The sequence below is a fragment of the Narcine bancroftii genome, chromosome 2 (assembly GCF_036971445.1).
Source record: "Narcine bancroftii isolate sNarBan1 chromosome 2, sNarBan1.hap1, whole genome shotgun sequence".
NCBI lineage: Eukaryota > Metazoa > Chordata > Chondrichthyes > Torpediniformes > Narcinidae > Narcine > Narcine bancroftii.
Window position 1 is genome coordinate 219511813 of NC_091470.1, and position 18879 is coordinate 219530691.

Sequence of the window (18879 nt, forward strand, 5' to 3'; positions counted from 1 at the left end):
CTGTTACAGGTTAATCTTGGTCTCATCTGTCCACAAGACCTTTTTCCAGAATTCTGCAGGTACTTTTTCTTCTGCCATCAGCACTGGCGATTTTCCTTGGCCTACCAGTCCCTTTGCGATTACTGACCTCACCAGTACACATTTTCTTCTTAATGATGTTCCAAACTATTGATTTTGGTAATCCTAAGGTTTGGGCAATGTCTCTTACTGATTTATTCTTGTTTTTCATCTTACAATGGTTTCTTTGACTTTCATTGGCACAACACTGGTCCTCAACTAGACTCCAAAGATGAACAAAAGCTTAGAAGCAAGCCAAGGTCTCTTATATCTGCACCAATGAAGCAGTTAAACATACCCAAGTTATCACAAACACCTTGAAGCTGAAAGATGGAAAAAGAATTGCAGAATCAAGTAAATGATGAGAAAAGGAAAATACAGGATTTTTTAAAATCGAAACATATAGAGTAGAGAGGGATACAAGACAAACCCGACAAAAATATTATGAGTTGGGAGATAGAACACATAAGGTTTTAGCTTGGCAATTGAAGACTGAAAAATTATTGAGAACAATAGTAGCTGGAAAAGAAGATTATGGTCATCTTACTCATAAAACACAAGGTATTAATAATATTTTTATGAAATCTTGTAAGAAATTATATCAATTGGAATCTTTAACAGATGGGGATAAATAGATGAATATTTGTCAAATATTACTTTACCACAATTTAATATATAGAAAAGATAGAATAAACAAATCCATTTTCAGTTACTGAATTATATGATATATTGATTTCTTTACCAAACAATAAAGCTCCAGGGGAGGATGGTTTCTCTCCAGAATTTTATAAAGAGTTTAAAGAGTTATTAATCCTGATATTTATGAGATTGTTAGATCAAATGGAAGATCTTTGGGACTTAACGGAGTCATTTAAAACTATGTTAATAACAGTTATTCCAAAAAAAAAGAGAAGGAGCCTTTGCTTCCATCTTCATATAGGCCAATTTCATTATGAAATACAGGTTATAAAATTGTCAAAATTAATAGCTAACAGATTAGCTAAATGATTACCTAAACTGATTAATATGGACCAAACAGGCTTTATTAAAAATAGATCAGTGGATAATATTGTTAGATTTTTGTTTATTAAATATGGCACAGAGAAGAAAAAATACCATCAGTGACTTTATCTTTACATGGAGAAAAGGCGTTTGATAGATTAGAATGGGATTATTTATTTAAAGTATTGAAGGTTTTTTGGAATTCCAACAAATTTTAAATTGGATGAGAGCATTATATAATTGTCCAAAAGCTAGAGTGATTACAAATAGACAAATATGAAAATCTTCCTTGTTGGAAAGACCATCGAGACAAGGTTGCCTATTATCTCCTTTTTTATTTGCATTGTCTATAGAACCTTTAGCAAAAGTGATTAGAAGAGATAATGAAAGAGAGCACAAAATTAGTCTTTTTGCAGATGATGTAATATATCTTACAAACCCTGAAAGTTCATTAAAAAAGTAAATGATTGATTGACGGAGTATGGGTTGGTATCAGGTTATAAAAGTGAAGTGATGCCTATGACTGAGATAGATTATGTTCAAATGAGGAAAAGGACAAAATTTAATTGAAAAATTAGACAATTAAATATTTAGGAATTAATGTTGGTAAGAATTTAAATAATTTATTTAAAATAAATTACACACCTCTATTGAAGAAAACTAACGAAGATTTAATAAGATGGAAGATTTGCCAATTTCTTAAAAAGTAAGAAATTGTACGAAGATGAATATTTTTCCTAGAATATAATATCTTTTTCAATCTTTACCAATTTTTCTACAATGTTTTTTTAATATTTAAATAAAAGTGTAAGAAGATTTATTTGGCAAGATAGCATTGGAAAAGTTAACATGGAAATTTGATCTTCGACTGCCTAATTTAAAAAATTATTATAAAGCAGCTCAACTTAGATTTTTGTCTTCTTGTTATCAGACTGATGGAAAAACTGCATGGGTACAAATCGAAATGAGCAAAATAGGAAAAAGTAATTCTGAGCATATTTTGTATAAATGCATGAAGGATTATTAAAAGGACAATTAGCTACACCAATTCTGGGACTTATGCTTAAGATATGGAATGGAGTACATGTAGAAAGAGGAATGAAGAATTATCAGTTGGCTAAAATCCTTTAGTTCCTTTTATGGTTAATAATCCCTATTTTGATGTTTGGTATAATAGTGGAATAAAAAGGATAAGGGATTGTTTTTTTGGGATGCTTTTTTAAACTTTTACCCAATTGAAGGTTATTCCAAATAATATTATTTTCTCCTATTATCAACTTAAATCATATTTAAAAAGAAAGTTAGGGACAAATTTTAAATGACAAGAACAGAGTCCATTTGAATATTTAATAACAGATGCATTTATTGAAAGATTTATTATTAATATGTATATAAAATGGCAAGAAACTATCCAGAAAAAGGATTTATTTAAATCTAAACTGAGATGGGAAAAAGATTTAAACATTCAGATTCAGGAGAAGTAGGGTCAAAATTATGTTATGAAAGTGTAACTAATACAATTAATGTTAGATATAAAATTGCACAATTTAATTTTTTTACATTAATTATATTATAATCCATACAAATTATATTGAATTAATTTAAATTGCTTTGATCAATATTTTAGATGTAATAGGATACTTTCTGCATGCAGTCTGGCAATGTGAAAAGATAGAAAAGTTTTGGAAAGATACAAGTATGTTATTGGGACGAGTTTTGAAGACGCAGATTTTGAAGGATCCCAAAATATTTCTTTTGGAGATATTTTTCAATTGAAGTTGGATATTTATCAGATGAAGTTTTTAAATGTAACAATAGCAAAAAAAAGTATAGCTGTAACGTGGAAATCAGATGATATTGTGGGGTTGAATAGAAGGTGAATGGAATTATTAAATTGTATACCATTACAGAAATTAACATACAATTTACGAAACCAACCAGAAAAATTTGATAAGATTTGGAAACCAGATATTGATTTTATTGTTACAACCTACAGCGTCCACCACTTCCTCACCCAACCGCCCTAATTAATTCATGGTTTAAGATTATTAGCCATCAGAGTGAAGCAATTAATTAGTTAAAAGTTGTATGTTTGTTAGACAAGCTTTTCTTATTTTTCCTACTTTTTTGCGAAGAGGGGGGAGAAAATATGGAAAAATGTTTTTTTTTGCATCATTGTTTTTATTATTCTTATGATATGGATAAATACTGTACATGTATTGATGCAAATTAAAAATAAAATTTAAAAATAAACACCTTGAATCCAAATGTCCAAAACATTATGGTGCCCTGAAATGAGGGAATGTGTCTGAAAAGTGCTGTAATTCCTACATGGTCAAACCAAAATGTATATAAACACCATTTAATAAAATATGGAATGTGCACTTCAATCACATGTGAATTGTTCAATTATAAATTTAAAACTGTGGAGCACAGGAGCAAATAAAGGGAAAACAGTCTCGATCCCAAACTTTATGGAAGGTACTATGGTTCTTCAACTTGTGGTCTCCAGGAAAAGATGGATAAAATGATTAGTTGCCATGAAATGCTACTTTTCAGTTCCACCATGTTCAATCAACTGAGGTAAACATTTTTTTTAAACTAAGCTAAAAACAGGCCTCTTCAGCTCTTCTATCTGTGTCGAACCATTTTTTTTTCCCTTGTCTCACTGAACTGTACCGTCCATAGCTCCCTCCCCCCCCCATACCTATCCAATCCAAATTCCTCTTAAATATTAAAATTGAGCCTGCATTCACCACTTCAGCTGGAAGCTCGTTCCATACCCCCACCACTCTCTGTGTGAAGAAGTTCCCCCTAAACATTTTCCTTTTCACTATTAACCCATAACCTCTGGTTTGTATTGTACCTACCCTCAGTGGAAAAAGCCTATCTACATTTACTCTGTATATTCCCCCTCATAATTTTAAATACCTCTATCAAATCTCTCTTCATTCTTCTACACTCCAGAGAATAAAGTCCTAACCTGTTTAACCTTTCCTGAAGTCCAGGCAACATCTTAGTAAATCTTCTCTGCACTCTTTCAATCTTATTTTCTTTCTTGTAGTTAGGTGACTCCAAATTTGGCTTCACCAATGTCTTGCACAACTTTACCATAATAACCCAACTCCTGTACTCAAAAACTTTCATTTATGAAGCCCAATATGTCAAAAGCTCCCTTAACACCCTATCCACCTGTGATCACCACTTTCAGAGAATTATGTATTTGTATTCCCAGATCCCCCTGTTCTACTGCACTCCTCAGTGCCCTACCATTTACCATGTCCTTTCTTGGTTGTCCTTCCAAATTGTAAAACCTCACACTTCTCTGCAATAAATTCCAATTGCCATTTTTCAGCCTATTTTTTTCAGTTGGTCCAGATCCCTCTACAAGCTTTGAAAAGCTTCTTCACTGTCCACAACACCTCCAATCTTAGTGTCATCTGCAAACTTGCTGTTCCAATTTATTACATTATCATCCAGATCATTGTCACAGATAAGAAACAACAATGATCCCAGCACCAATCCCTGAGGCACACCACTAGTCTGAGAAGCAATCAGCCACCACCACTCTCTGGCTTCTCCCATCCAGCCATTGTCTAATTCAGTTCACTACATCACCATGAATACCTAGCGCCTGAACCTTTCTGACTAACCTCCCATGCAGGACCTTACCAAAGACCATATAGACAACATTCACACCATTTACTTCATCAACTTTCTTGGTAATCTCCTCGAAAAACTCTACATGATTGGTTAAATATGACCTACCATGCATAAAGCCACTTTAACTATCCTTTATAAGTTTCTGGCTATCCAAATAATTGTAGATGTGATCTCTTAGAATACCTTCCAATAATTTACCTACTACTGACATCAATTTCTAGGATTATTTTTGGAGCCTTTTTTAAACAACAGAACAGCATGAGCTACCCTCCAATCCGCTGGCACCATACCTGTGGCCAAGGACATTTTAAATATTTCTGCCAGAGCCCCAGAAATTTCTACACTATTCAAGGGAATATCCTGTCAGGCCCTGGGGATTTATCCACCCTTATTTGCTTTAAGACAGCAAGCACTTCCTCCTCTTTAATCTCTATTGGTTCCATGAACTCACTGCTTGTTTTCCTTACTTCCCACAAATGTGCCCTTTTCCTGAGTAAATCCTGATGAAAACAAAAATTAAGACCTCTCCCATCTCTTTTGGCTCCAGACAAAGCCGACCACTCTTATCTTTATGGGGACCAATATTGTCCATTTTTCTCTCAATATATCTGTAGATACCCTTAGGATTTTCCTTCACATTGTCTGCCAAAGCAACCTCGTGTCTTCTTTTAGCTTTCCTGATTTCTTTGAGGTTCTCTTGCATTTTTTAATACTCAAGTACCTAATTTGCTCTATGTTGAATATACCTTTTATACACCTCTCTCTTCTTCCGAACCATATCTCCAATATCCCTCAAAAACAAAGGCCTTTGACCCTGAAAAATTTCACCTTTGAAGGTCCTCCACTTACCTTGCACATCCTTGTCCAAAGACAATTTATCCCAATCCACGCATTCTTGATCATTTCTCATTTCCTCAAAATTGGCCTTTCTCCAATTTAGAATCTCAAATTGAGGCCCAGACCTCTCCTTCTCCAAAACTTGAAACTAATGGCATTATGATCATTGAACCCAAAATGTTCCCTTAAACATACTTCTGTCACACATTCTGTCTCGTTCCCCAATAGGAGATCCAGTATTCCACCCTCTATATTGATTTAGAAAACTTTCCTAAACACATTTGACAAACTCCAAGCCATCCAGCCTCTTCAGAGAATGGAAGTCCCAATCAATAGGTGGAAAATAAATCTCCTATTAATACAACGTTGTTTCCTGCAGCTGTCTGCTCTCTCTCTCTCTCCACAGATTAGTTCCTCTAATTTTCACTGATTATTGGGCAGTCTATAATACAATCCCATGAGTGCAGTCATACCTTCCTGTTCCTCAGCTCCACCCATATAGCCTCAGTAGATGAGCCCTCTGATCTGTCCTCCATGAGCACAGCTGTGATATTTTCCTTGATGGGCAAAGTCCTCCTCCCCTCTTTCATCTCTTCATTTCTATGGCCTCGAAAGCAATGGAAGCCCTGAACATTGAGCTGCCAGTCGTGCCTCTCCTGCAACCAAGTTTCACTAATGGCCACAATGGCATAATTCCACATGTCAATCCATGCTCTAAGCTCGTCTACCTTTCCTACAGTACTCCTTGCATTGAAATAGATGGACCTGATAAAATTTCCACCACATTCAACCCATTGACTTCTAACCATACATGCAATTTTACTATGATGTTTTCCCTCCTCCACTCCTCCGGCACACAGGTTCCCCTCCCCCTGCAAATCTAGTTTAAACCTTCCCGCAAGGATATTAGTCCCCTTCCAGTTCAGATGCAAATGGTTCCATCAGAACAGGTCCAACCTTCCCCGGCATAGAGCCTAATGATCCAGAAACCTGAAGCCCCCCCCCTCCTACACCACGTCTTTAACCATGTGTTGAACTGCATTATCCTCATTTCTAACCTCACTACCATATGTCATGGATAGCAATCCTAAGATCACTACCCTGGAGGTCCTGTCCTTCAAATTGAATGAACACTTCTTTTAACTGAGGTGAATGCTTCTTTTAACTGAGGTGAATGCTTCTTTTAACTGAGGTGAACATAGAAACATAGAAGATTGGAGCAGGAGTAGGTCATTCAACCCTTCGAGCCTGCTCCGCCATTCAACGAGATCATGGCTGATTTTAAAGTTCAGTACCCCGTCCCCGCCTTCTCTCCGTAACCTTTAATACCCTTATACTGAAGAAATATATCTAATTCCCTCTTAAATATATTTAATGAACCTGCCTCTACTGCCCTCTGCGGCAATGAATTCCATAGATTCACCACCCTCTGGGTAAAGAAATTCCTCCTCATCTCGGTCCTAAATTGTTTGCCTATTATCCTCAAACCATGGCCCCGGGTTCTGGATTTTCCCATCCTTGGAAACATCCCATCTGCATCCATTCTGTCCAGTCCTGCCAGAATTTTATATGTCTGTATGAGATCCCCTCTCAATCTTCTAAACTCCAGCAAGTACAATCCCAATTTGCGCAATCTTTCCTCATAAGTCATTCCTGCCATTCCAGGTATCAGCCTGGTGAATCGCCTTTGCACTCCCTCCATTGCAAGAACATCCTTCCTTAGATAAGGTGACCAAAACTGCACTCAATACTTCAGGTGTCGTCTCACCAAGGCCCTGTACAGCTGCAGTAAGGTATCCTCGTTAATTTATTTTCTGCAAAAGGGCTTCTTTAAACTGAGGTGAACGCTTCTTTTAACTGTGGTGAACGCTTCTTGTAACTGAGGTGAATGTTTTTTTTAAATGAGGTGAACATTTTCATTGAGTAATATTTCAGTGATCAATCAATCATGTAGTTGTTCAAAATGACAGCGACATCTAGTGTTGAAACTAAGAAATGCATGGACATATAGTGCAATTTATTGTTAGAGACTACATTCTACTGGGCCACATTCAATTTTATTTTTAAAATTCACCTTGGGCCACTTAAAAATGGGCAATATGCTGCAGTTAGCCCTGAGGGCCGTTGTTTGCCCACCCCTGACATAAATGCACAAGGCCCTTATCCAACTACTTGTGCAAATGCCACTTTAAAGTAATTCTGCCTCACCAGAAACACAACTTCATGTAGCAGTATTTTACTGAACTTATGCTACAACGTTAACTTGTTTTTTTTTCTTTCCACAGTCTCTGCCCAACTTGCTGGATGCTTCCAGCATTTTCTATTTCAAAATTACAATGAAATTTAATCCTCAAATGTTTCCATTTTAACTGTAACTTTGTATATTTCTTTATTTACCACTTTCATTTATTTCACTTCCCAATTTCACAATGCTCAATGGAAGCCTGTGTTGCAATGAACAAAGTATATGAACTTTCCCTCAATATCACAAATACCATAAGATATAGTAACAGTTCAGCCCATTGAGTTTGTCCCACCATTCCATCCTGACCTGATCCATTCTCCCACTCCCCTGCCTTCTTCCCATAATATTTGATACCCTTAACTATTAAGATACCAATCAATCTCTACCTTAATACACCGAATGACTTGGACTCCAAGGCCACCTGTGGTAGCAAATTCTAGAGGTTCACCACTCTCTGACTAAAGAAATTCCTCCTCATCTCTGTTTTAAGTGGGGAGCCTTTCAATCCTGAAGTTGTGCCTTCTTGTCCTCGACTCCCCTACCATGGGAAACAACTTTGCAACATTTACTCTGTCCAGGCCTTTTCAGATTTCAGATTTATTGTCAGAGTTGTGACAGATTATGCTATATTTTATGTTGTATATAGATATGTTTTAAAAGGAGATAAATTGTGGCAGGATTTTTAGAGTAGGTCACATGCAAACACTTCAAAACAGATCTCATTTAAAAAGCCAGAGCTCTGCTCAAGCCACACAGTGCAGTTTCCAGGTGCCTTTGGTTAAAAAATTTTGAAGAATGCCTATGAGGACTTCACAAGTAGGTGTTAATTTGACATGCTGTGGAGTAATGGATTATTGTTTTGGAAAGCAACAGATGAACAAACTCAGAAGATTAGGTTTAGAGCGCGCAGTCTGTCTGAGTGTAGTTTGCTGTTCTTAGAGGGTCATGTGGTTTTTATCTGTGAGAGAGAGACTCTACAGTTCAGCAGCAGCAGCTGGGACTGGAAAAGGACAAGCTGGCAAGCTTTTGGAAAAACCCCATTTTGAAGATAGGTTGTGAGTTCTTAGTTCAGCCTGGACAAAGCCCTTGTGGTCCATACAAGAGGAGAGGACTGGTTGCATAATGTTTCACTTGAAATAAGGGAAACAAAAAGGAACTCTGTGGTGACCTGAAAGAGGTTATCATCTGGTGAACCCTGATGGGGCAAGTTTCTTTGGTAAGACACTGAAGTGGCTCATTGGAAGAAATCAGTTGGTGTGTGTCCAATGAGAAACAAATCTCTCTCTGAAAACTGACAAGAACCTTCCTGAATGGTAACCATTTACCTTTCAAGCACCAAAGCCTGGTGATATTTATAAATGTTAAATTCTGTGCACAGTATAAGAATTTCCTGCAACCAGCGTATTTGGAGGAATGAGAAGTGAGATTGGACTGTGAATCAAAGAACCTTTCTGAACTTACATACACGTGTGCTTAGAATTAGAAGGGGGTTAAGTTAAGTTAATAGTAATAAATTAAAGTTTGATCCTGTTTCAGGTTTAAAGATAATTAAAAGCAACTTTTGTTTAAGTAACCATTTGTCTTGGTGAATATCTACTGCTGTTGGATTTTCGGGTCCTCTGGGCTCATAACAGAGTACATACATGACCCCTGAGATTCTTTCTCCTGTGGGCAAGGCAGAATGACCACTAATTGGGTGTGCAAAAAATAAACTGTGCACAGCATAAAAATGTAAACAAATCAAAGAAGTGTAAACAGTTAACAAATGTAAACAAACTGACTGTGCAATACAAAGGGAATAAAAGAAAATCAATAAAGTGCACAAATAAGAGCCTTTAAATGAGTCTCTGATTGAGTTTGTTGCTGAGGAGCCGACGATAGAGGGATAGCAGCTGATCCTGAACCTGGTAGTGCAAGTCTTTTGGCACCCATACTACTTTCCTGATGGTAGCAGTGAGAACAGAGCAGGTGCTGGGTGGTCTGGATCCTTAATGATTGCTGCTGTTTTCTGATGGCAGCATTCCCTGTAGATGTGGAGGGTTTTACCTGTGATGTCCTGGGTTGTGTTCACTACCTTTTGGAAGGTTATATGCTCAAGGGTATTGGTGTCCCCATGCCAGACTATGATACAGCTGGTCAGCAGACTTTCCTCCACACCTTTGTAGAAACTTGCCAGGGTTTCTGATGTCATACCAAACCTCCGCAAATTCATGAGGAAGTAGAGGCGCTGACTTACTTTCTTCACAATGCCATTGGTGTGTTGGATCCAGGAAAGATCCTCTGATAGAGTGACTCCCAAGAACCAAAATGTGCTCACCCTCTCCACCTCTGATCCCCCAATGATCACTGGATTGTACAGCTCTGGCTTTCTTTTCCTGAAGTCAACAAACAGCTCCTTAGTTTTGGTGACATTAAGTGCAAGGTTGTTATTGGTGCACCATTCAACCAAGTTTTCAGTCTCCTTCCTGTAAGTTGGCTCATCCCCATTATACAACCCACTACCATGGCAACATGGGCAAAATTTGTAGATGGTGTTATCGTCATACCAAGCTACCAAGTCATTCCACATTCAACATTCAAAATACTTCTATGAAAATCCACCCCCCCCCCTCCCCTCCACTTTCTTCTGATCGCCAGGAATTTTCTCTGAACCCTCTCCACTGTCAGCATATCCGTTTTTTAAAAACAAGGAGCCCAATACTGTGCTCCATACTCCAAATTTGGCCTCACCAGTGCCTGATAAAGCTTTAACATCAGATCCCTGCTCTTGTATGCTTTTCCTCTCGATATGAACGGCAACGTTGCATTTGCCATCTTCATCACCAACTCATTCTGGAGGTTAACCTTTCAGGTATCCTGCACGAGGAATCCCAAGACCCTTTGCCGATCTAAAATGGGAATTTTTTTCCCCTCTAAATAATATACTTCCCTTTTATAACTTCCATTAAAGTGCACTACCATCCACTTTCTAAAAGTGCATTTCATGCAACTTCTTTGTCCATTCTCTAATCTATCCATCTCCCTGCAGCCTCTATTTCCTCATCACAATCTGCCCCTCCACCTACCTTTGTATCACCTGCAAACTTAGTGATAAAGCCATTTATTTCACAATCCAAATCATTAACATACAACTCAAAATGAAGTGGCCCCAACAATGACTCCTGCGGAACACCACAGGTAACCAGTAGCCAACCAGAATAGGATACCTTTATTCCACTCTCTGCGTCCTGATGGTCAGCCAGTCTTCTGCCTAAGTCAGTAACTATTCCTGTAATCCCATGGGCTCTCATCTTGTTGCGCAGTCTCATCTGTGGCACTTTGTCAAAGGCCTTTTGAAAATCTAAATATACGACATCTACTGAATCTCCTTTGCCAAGCCTGCTGATAGTTTCTCCCTATTGAACCAACAGCTTTAGTAAACAGGCTCAACTATCAACTAAGGGAGATCGCTTTCTTGAGCACAGTAGCTCCGACAGCTGTAATGGCAGGGATCTCGCAGTGGTAACCCATTTCAATACCCCTCCCTATTCTTATGCTGACATGTCTTAAGTGGTCTTAACTGAGACCACCCACAAATAAGAGGAACAAAACCTCATATTCCATCTGGACACCCTCCTAGCAGATGGCATTAAGATAGGCTTGCCCAGTTTCCATGAGGACTCCCCCCCTCATCTCCCCTTTTTCAGCACTGCATTCACAGAGCAACCCCCTTCCCCTGATCAATTCTCTGCCTTTCTCTCCTAGCCTCCCATCCATGTCCACCCGTGGCCTCTGGCCTGTGCTCCTCCCCCTACCCCTTCTGCACCACCTTTATATTCAGCTGCCAGCCTGCATTTTGCTCATTTCTTGACAAAGGGCTCAGGCCCGAAGCGTTGATTAGATATTTTTGCATCCTAGGGATGCTGCAGGACTTGCTGAGTTTCTCCAGTATTTTTGTGTATCATCAACTAGCAAAGGTTGGTCCTTTCCATCACTATTAGAGGCTCATGCAAGAATGATCCAGGATCATTTAATTCAATAAAATGGTACAAAATCACTACTTTTCCACTTACTGATGGCCTCTTTGACTGATAGTTCAAGTTCCTGTTCTTTCTGGGCTAATTGGGTGTTGAATTCTCGCATTAACTGTTTGAGAGTTGAGTTATGTTTTAGCTGCAGGTCTTCCAATTCCATTCTGCAAAATGAAAGAATAATTGTCAGTAAAAACAATGTAGTTATAAATTCACCTTGCTTTGAAATAAAATGGTCTTTACTCACAAGGTCAAGCAAATAAAATCATCACCTCGGCGTATGAAATATTTATGTAATAGTCATTTAGTACAGAAAAAGGCCCATTACCCCACCAGTTCCACGCCAACCATCAAGCAACCATTCGCGCTAAATTCCCTTTTATCTCAACTTCAAGTTTATTATCATTTGACTGCAACCTAACGAAACAGCGTTCTCAAGTTCTTGCTGCAAAAAAACTACAACTCAGAATCAGAATTTATTGTCATGAACATGTCAAGAAATGTGTTGATTTGCTGAAGCATTAAAGCGTAAATTAAATTTACAAAAAATGATGCCAGCAGAAGTGAATGTGAGGTAGTGTCTGTGGTTCGTTGTCCATTCAGAAATCTGATGAGGAAGAAGCTATCCTTGTGCCACCAGATGTTCATCTTCAGGCTCCTGCTCCTCCTTCCTGATGGTACCAGTGTGAAGAGGGCATGGCCTGGATGGTGAGGGTCTTTGATGATAGAGGGTGCTTTCTTAAGACACTACCTCTTGTAGATGAGAACTCTCATATATCCACCAAAAAAACCCACTCTTCCATCATCAGGGCAAATTACAGTGGCCAATTAACCTACCAACATGCACTTCTTCAGGATGAGGGTGGAAACTGAGGCACACAAAGGAAATGCAATATTCCAAAGGAGAACATGCAAACTGCACACAGGCAGCTGAGATGAGAAATGAAGCTGGGTTGCTAGGGCTGCAAGGCAGCAGTTCTACTCGCTGTGAATCAGGACCATCCATAACTAGATTATTTATTAAAAATTTAGACAGACAGCACAGTAACGGACCCTTTCAGCCCCTGCTGACCAAATACCCCAATTAATCTACAACCTCCTGTTTCCACCCCCCGCCACGATTTGAAAGGTGGGAAGAAACCGGTGCACCTGCAGAAAACTTGTGGAGAACGTACAAACTCTTTACAGAGGCCATAGGATCCGAACTCAGGTTACTGGCACTGTAACAATAATGCACATCTGCTTATCAAGAACAAGCAACAGAATTTCTGCTGCCAGGGCAGACTGCACAAAGCCAACACCATCTCTTATACATTTTGAAAACAGCTTATGTCTTCTCCTCCAAAATGGACATTTTTGGTATAATGTTTGCCACCCGAATTTGTCTGATTAATATGGTTGCAGCAAAATGAGCCTGTAACCAAACTGTCTATAAAGAGGTACATTCAGTAGTTTTATACCAACACTACTCAAATCTGAGCAAAAAATTCATATTGTGCTAACATCAGTCCATAAATCAACTTTGCCACAAGCTCACACTACTTATTTGATCGGTCATCATGTAGAATTCTAATGGATCAGGAAACTGCAGTATTTCTGAGTACTTACCCAATAAAAGAAACATAAACAGGGAAACATAATTTGCTCCCTTAACCATACAATTGATTAAGACTATAAATGATACATTTATATGTTTGTGAGCTATCTGCACAATATTTAATTTTGAGGGCAGGCTTTCTAGTTTTATGTTCTTGGATTAGAGATTTTATGATTCTATCTACTCTGGACGCATGCAAAAAAAACCATTTGATCCTACAAAACATTATTATGGTCAACTCTGCAATGAACTTACTTTGTTCACTATTCGATTTGATTTTTAAATTTCAAACTTTCATTTGGAGTCAGAGTTCTACAGCACAGTAACAGCCCTTCAGCCTAACTTCATATGATAGTGTACATTCTTGCCAGTGTACATGAATTAAAAACTGTATCTCTCACACCAATCTATAAACCATGTAAGCAATGCCTTCATGCACATGGCTTGGGTAACCTACTAATGGTCCTGCTTTCCAGCCTCAACTTTGCAGCAAGTACCTGGTTTTATTTCTCAACAGTTTGATGTCACTCTTCTTCCTGTGAGTCGTTGAAATTGTTGGCCTCTGCAGCACAGCATTTGTGACCTAAATATATTAAGCTCTTTTCGATTGGGGAAGAGCATACATAGTTTGCTCATTGGAGGTGATCAGATTTGTTTCAGAATTCCTGTTCTAGTTCTACCTGGAAGCACCAGTCTAATCTGTTAAGCAAGTCCATCGTGGTTTTATTAACACAATTTAAAGCCCATTAACAATATAAGCTGCTAGGGCTTCACTGCTTTCCTGTCAGCAGAATTTAATTCCCCTGCAATTTGGGCTATAATAGAGATTTAGGGCAATAGTTTCATTAACCACAGTGAAGATTAATCCTTTAATTTCTGCAATATTTTGGCCAGCACGGTTAGCACAATGCCATCACAACGTCAGTGATTGGGGCCAGGGTTTGTATCCCAAGCTATCTCTAAGGAGTTTGTACCTTCTCCCTGTGTCTGTGTGGGTTTTCCCTGAGGCTCTGGTTTTCTCTGACCGTTCAAAGCATACCAAGGAGGGGGTTGGTTAATTGAGAGTAAATTGAGCAGCACAGATTTGTTACCATTTTGTATGTCTGTATTCAAATTTAAATTAAAGTGTGGAACAATTAATTAATTATACACTACTCTCTGAACGCAAAGAAAATAGATGGTAGAATAATTAGGTCAAATTTAATGAAGAGTTGAGCACCAACAATGAGTATAGTCTTGTTCAATATCAGGGAAAAGTATTTAAACAATGGCTGGGGAATTAAAATTTGTAACGAGAACCAAGCATCCTGATTTTGAATTTGAGAAGCATCTTTGAATTGACAATTTTTACACAGTGGAGTGCTAGAGATGATTCAATCTTACCACTTCAAAGGCTACAAACAAGTATGTTTATTACAATCACAAAGATGTTGATTGGAATTATAATTGGGACCATGGAGGGACAGAATCCTGAATAGACACATTCACCTAAAGAGGCAGACTCCACTGAAAAAAAGTTTGCACGAATAGAGACAGTGTTCTTTTTTTCCATGACAGCATGTCTGAAAAGGGAGGACAGACTGTAGCTAGAGAAAGAGAATAATTATTATCAACTAACAATGGAATCATTTTGGGAAGTTGGATGGTCAGCAGTTAAATGGGCATGGGATCTGACGAGCAGGAGGTGGATCAATTCAACAAGTTTGCACAAGGTTCAAAAAGGAGATTAAGGGGAAAAATGCAGTAACCACCACCAATGGGGATTAGTAGATATCAGATAAGTGTATTTACGGTTGCTTGAGACTTACTTTTACAGTGTGTAACTAATAGACCTGCATTAAGAATAAACATTTTAAAAAGACAATACCATACTGAACAAACTTTATTTTCAGTCACATTCTACGAAAACATTTGACCTTCGCTGCACTTGCAGGTTCCTCCCCCTCCACAGAGCCACCCAAAAGGTGAACAACAACATTATAGATAATTAACCACCCCCTTTCCCCCGCCCCAAGTTTACAAAGCCTCTGACTGGGCAATCTTACTACTAAGTAGGGATAAGAAGACACTTTTAGAGTCACCCCAATGGTAAACGGCATCAAGCAGTTCTTCATCCTGGGCGACACCATTGCTGTTTCACACAACTTTATTCAAACAGCTACTACAAGCAAAGCCCGACCAAGTCACTCTGTTGGCTGAATATTTGCTCCATCTTCACCAAAGGTTTGTGTGTTACTTCAGAGAGCATTTACTTTTACTTGTTTATACTTGTGTATTTTTACCTATTATTTTATTCTTTTTTATTTATTTTATTTTTTTGCCAGTTACTTGAATTCCAGAAACCAGGGGTTTAACTGTACATTTAGAATGCTGAATAGAAGTGGTTTGCAATAAGCTAAGTGATGAAGGTGACAATGCAGAAGGTTTTAATCTAAGGGATAAAAGGGTCCATGACATCCCTGCAGTTGCTCTTGCACCAGAATGAGAAAACGACATTGGAGCCATAGAATTATTAGGTTCTACTGCATGGAAACCGGCCCTTTGACCAACTTGTCTATGCCAACCTAGCTAACTCCATGTGTGTGCATTCAGCCCAAGTCCCTCAATCTTTCTTATCCATGTACCAGTCTAAATGCTTTAGAACATTACAATTACTTACTTCTACCACTTCCTCCAGCAACTCGTTCCATTTGCCCACCACCCTCTATGTTGAAGAAGGTGCCTCTCAAGTCTCTTTTACGTCTTTCCCTTCTCACCTTATATCTATGGCCTTTAATTTTAGATTCCCCTACTGTTGGTGTGTGGGGGTGGGGGGGTGGGGGGGGTGTGAAAACCATGATTATTTATCTTAGCTAAGCCCTTCATGATTTTATGTACCTCCAGAAAGTTCCCCTTTAACCTCCTCTTATGGAAATGAAGTCCCAGCCTATCCAGCTTCTTAACATAATTTTAGTCTGCCAATCTTGGCAACATTCTCTGAATCTCTTGTGCTCCCTTCCAGCTTTCCTTCAACTGGTTGACTAAATCTTCACACAATAATCCAAGTACAATCTTACCAACATCCTGACCAGCTGCAATCTCACATCAAATGAAGGCAGGCATGCCAAATGCCTTCCACATCACCCTATCTTCTTGCACCAGCAGTTTCGTGGAACTATGCACTTGTACCCCAAAATCACTTTGTTCCACAACACTACCATTCATCAAGCAAGTCCTGTTCTGGTTTACCTACAAAATGCCACACCACATATTTATTCATTAAATTCCAATCTGTCATCCATTGGCCCACTTTCCCAATTCATTTAGATCCTGTTGTAATCTTTGAGAACTTTGTTTACTGTCCATTTTTCCACCAACTTTGGTGTTAGCTGCGAACTTTCTAACCAAGCTCATAACACTGTCATCCAAGTTGTTAATATAGATGACAAGCAACAACGGATCCAATACCAATCACTGCAACACGCCACAGGTCTCCAATGCAAGTCTCAATCCTTCATAATACCCTCTGACTCCTACCATTGCAAATTCTATATCCAAATAGCCAGCTCACTTGGAATCCCATGCAATCTTGCCTTCCAGACCAGCCCACCATACAGAACCTTGTTCAAAAGTGAATTTTTTTTTAAGAGGACAGTGTCTGTATGTTCCTGTCAGGATTAAAGGCAAGGTTAGCTGGCATAGGGACCATTGGTTTTTGGGGGATATTAGAGATACTGGTTCAGAAGAAGAGAGAAGAATATTGCAAGTATAGGCAAATGAGTTACTTAAGGAGTATTTAGAAAATGAAAGAAAAACCTCAAGAAAGAAATCAGGATGCTTTGGCAGAAAATGTGCAGGAAAATCCTAAGGGTTTCTATAGTTATGTTAAGAGAACCTGCTGCCTTGCAGGTTTTGCCTCTTTAGGCAAAAGCTAGGAGAAAGCAACTCTGACTTCAAATTCCAAGGCTTGGCTCGCCCAGCCATCAGTATCTGGAAAGGGCCCCAGCTATGGGCAAATAGCACCTGTCAGTCTGGCAGCAGGGGCTGGCAGCTGTGAAGGAGAGTGGGAAACAGTTTCCCTGGCGGTCTGCAGCAGCAAACTCGGATCCATAAGGTCAACAGCCGGCGAACATGGTCTTGAAACAGACCACTGTGGAGCAATCCCGCGTTACTCTGGTTGTCGTGCCTCACACTCCACCAGGCTCAGTGGCATGGGACCCAGAGGGTGGCATTTGTCCTGGGCAAGCACTTACCCCAGCAAACGGTGCTTAAATCTGAAAAGCTACAAGACACCGTGTTCATCTTTGCTTGCAAAGGGATGGGCCATGGATAGGATGGATTGCTGACATTAAAAGCAAAAGGATTTAGGCATAAACTATGCGATGAGATTATGGGCTCCACCCAATAGTGTTATTAATCGTTTATTTATGGATTCACACCCAAGATCTGATATGGACCAGGAAGAGAAAGTGCCAAAATGTGAATATAACATGAAACTCACTTTAAGTATTTCAGCAAATAAAGCAAATTACAAAAAAGCTTCAAAATGATAAATAATTGATGATGGAAAATTAATTCTCCAATTACTGATGGCCCCATTGCTATTCGTGTTTGTTTCAATTATATGTTAGGTTTCGAACATTACCCAATAAATTAAGTTGGAAACAGCGTTATTCTCCCTGGCTCAACGCGCACTAAATGCACAGTAATAATATTTCTATTTATCTATGATACAACTCCAATTATCCAAAATGGTTGGAACTGAGCCTATTTCGGATTAACTTTTTTTCGGAGAATTCGTCATTTATAAAAAAACTGCCCAGTAGCAAAATCAAATCACTTGTAACAAAATTTAAACAGCAGCAACAAACAACAAGGGAAGGCTTTTTTTTTTTTAAATAATTTTTTTTTCACACTGTGAACCATATCAACCGAAATATATACAAACGTTTCTCATTAAATATACACAGTGGCATTTTCTCCCTTTTTTCCCCTCTTCCCACCCCCCTCCAAAACCAATAAATATTCAACATATACACTGCAATAAAACCATAAAACAATGTCTTCACACAATGAAAAATATCAAGAAAAATGCGTCATCTGTTTTTACACACTGAATCAAATAGTTTTGTCTTCTTATCATTTTAGGGGGTGAAGGTCTGAGGCAAGCTCTCTCTGTTATGTTCCATTCATGGTTCCCAAATTTGTTCGAATAATGTGACTTTATTTTTTAAATTATATGTTATTTTTTCCAATGGAATACATTTATTCATTTCCATGTACCACTGCTGTATTCTCAGGCTCTCTTCCATTTTCCAAGTTAACATTATACATAATGAATCTTTTTTGCGCTTTATCCAATTTGAGGCCTAATTCATTACTTCTTATGTTACTTAAAAGAAAGATCTCTGGATTTTTTGCTATGTTATTTTTTGTGATTTTTATTTAATATTTGATTTAGATCTTCCCAAAATGTATTCACTTTCGTA

The 18879-nt window shown here is 38.4% G+C and overlaps 1 protein-coding gene across 7 annotated transcripts in view; it reads right to left on the reverse strand.

Annotated features, from left to right (window-relative positions):
* Positions 1-18879, reverse strand: part of golga4 (golgin A4) — a 208793-nt gene that overhangs the window by 88727 nt on the left and 101187 nt on the right. For all 7 annotated transcript variants that reach the window (XM_069920317.1, XM_069920314.1, XM_069920316.1 and 4 more), the window contains one exon: positions 11857-11978. In XM_069920317.1, the coding sequence (XP_069776418.1) occupies positions 11857-11978 (122 nt within the window). The remainder of the gene's footprint in view (positions 1-11856; positions 11979-18879) is intronic.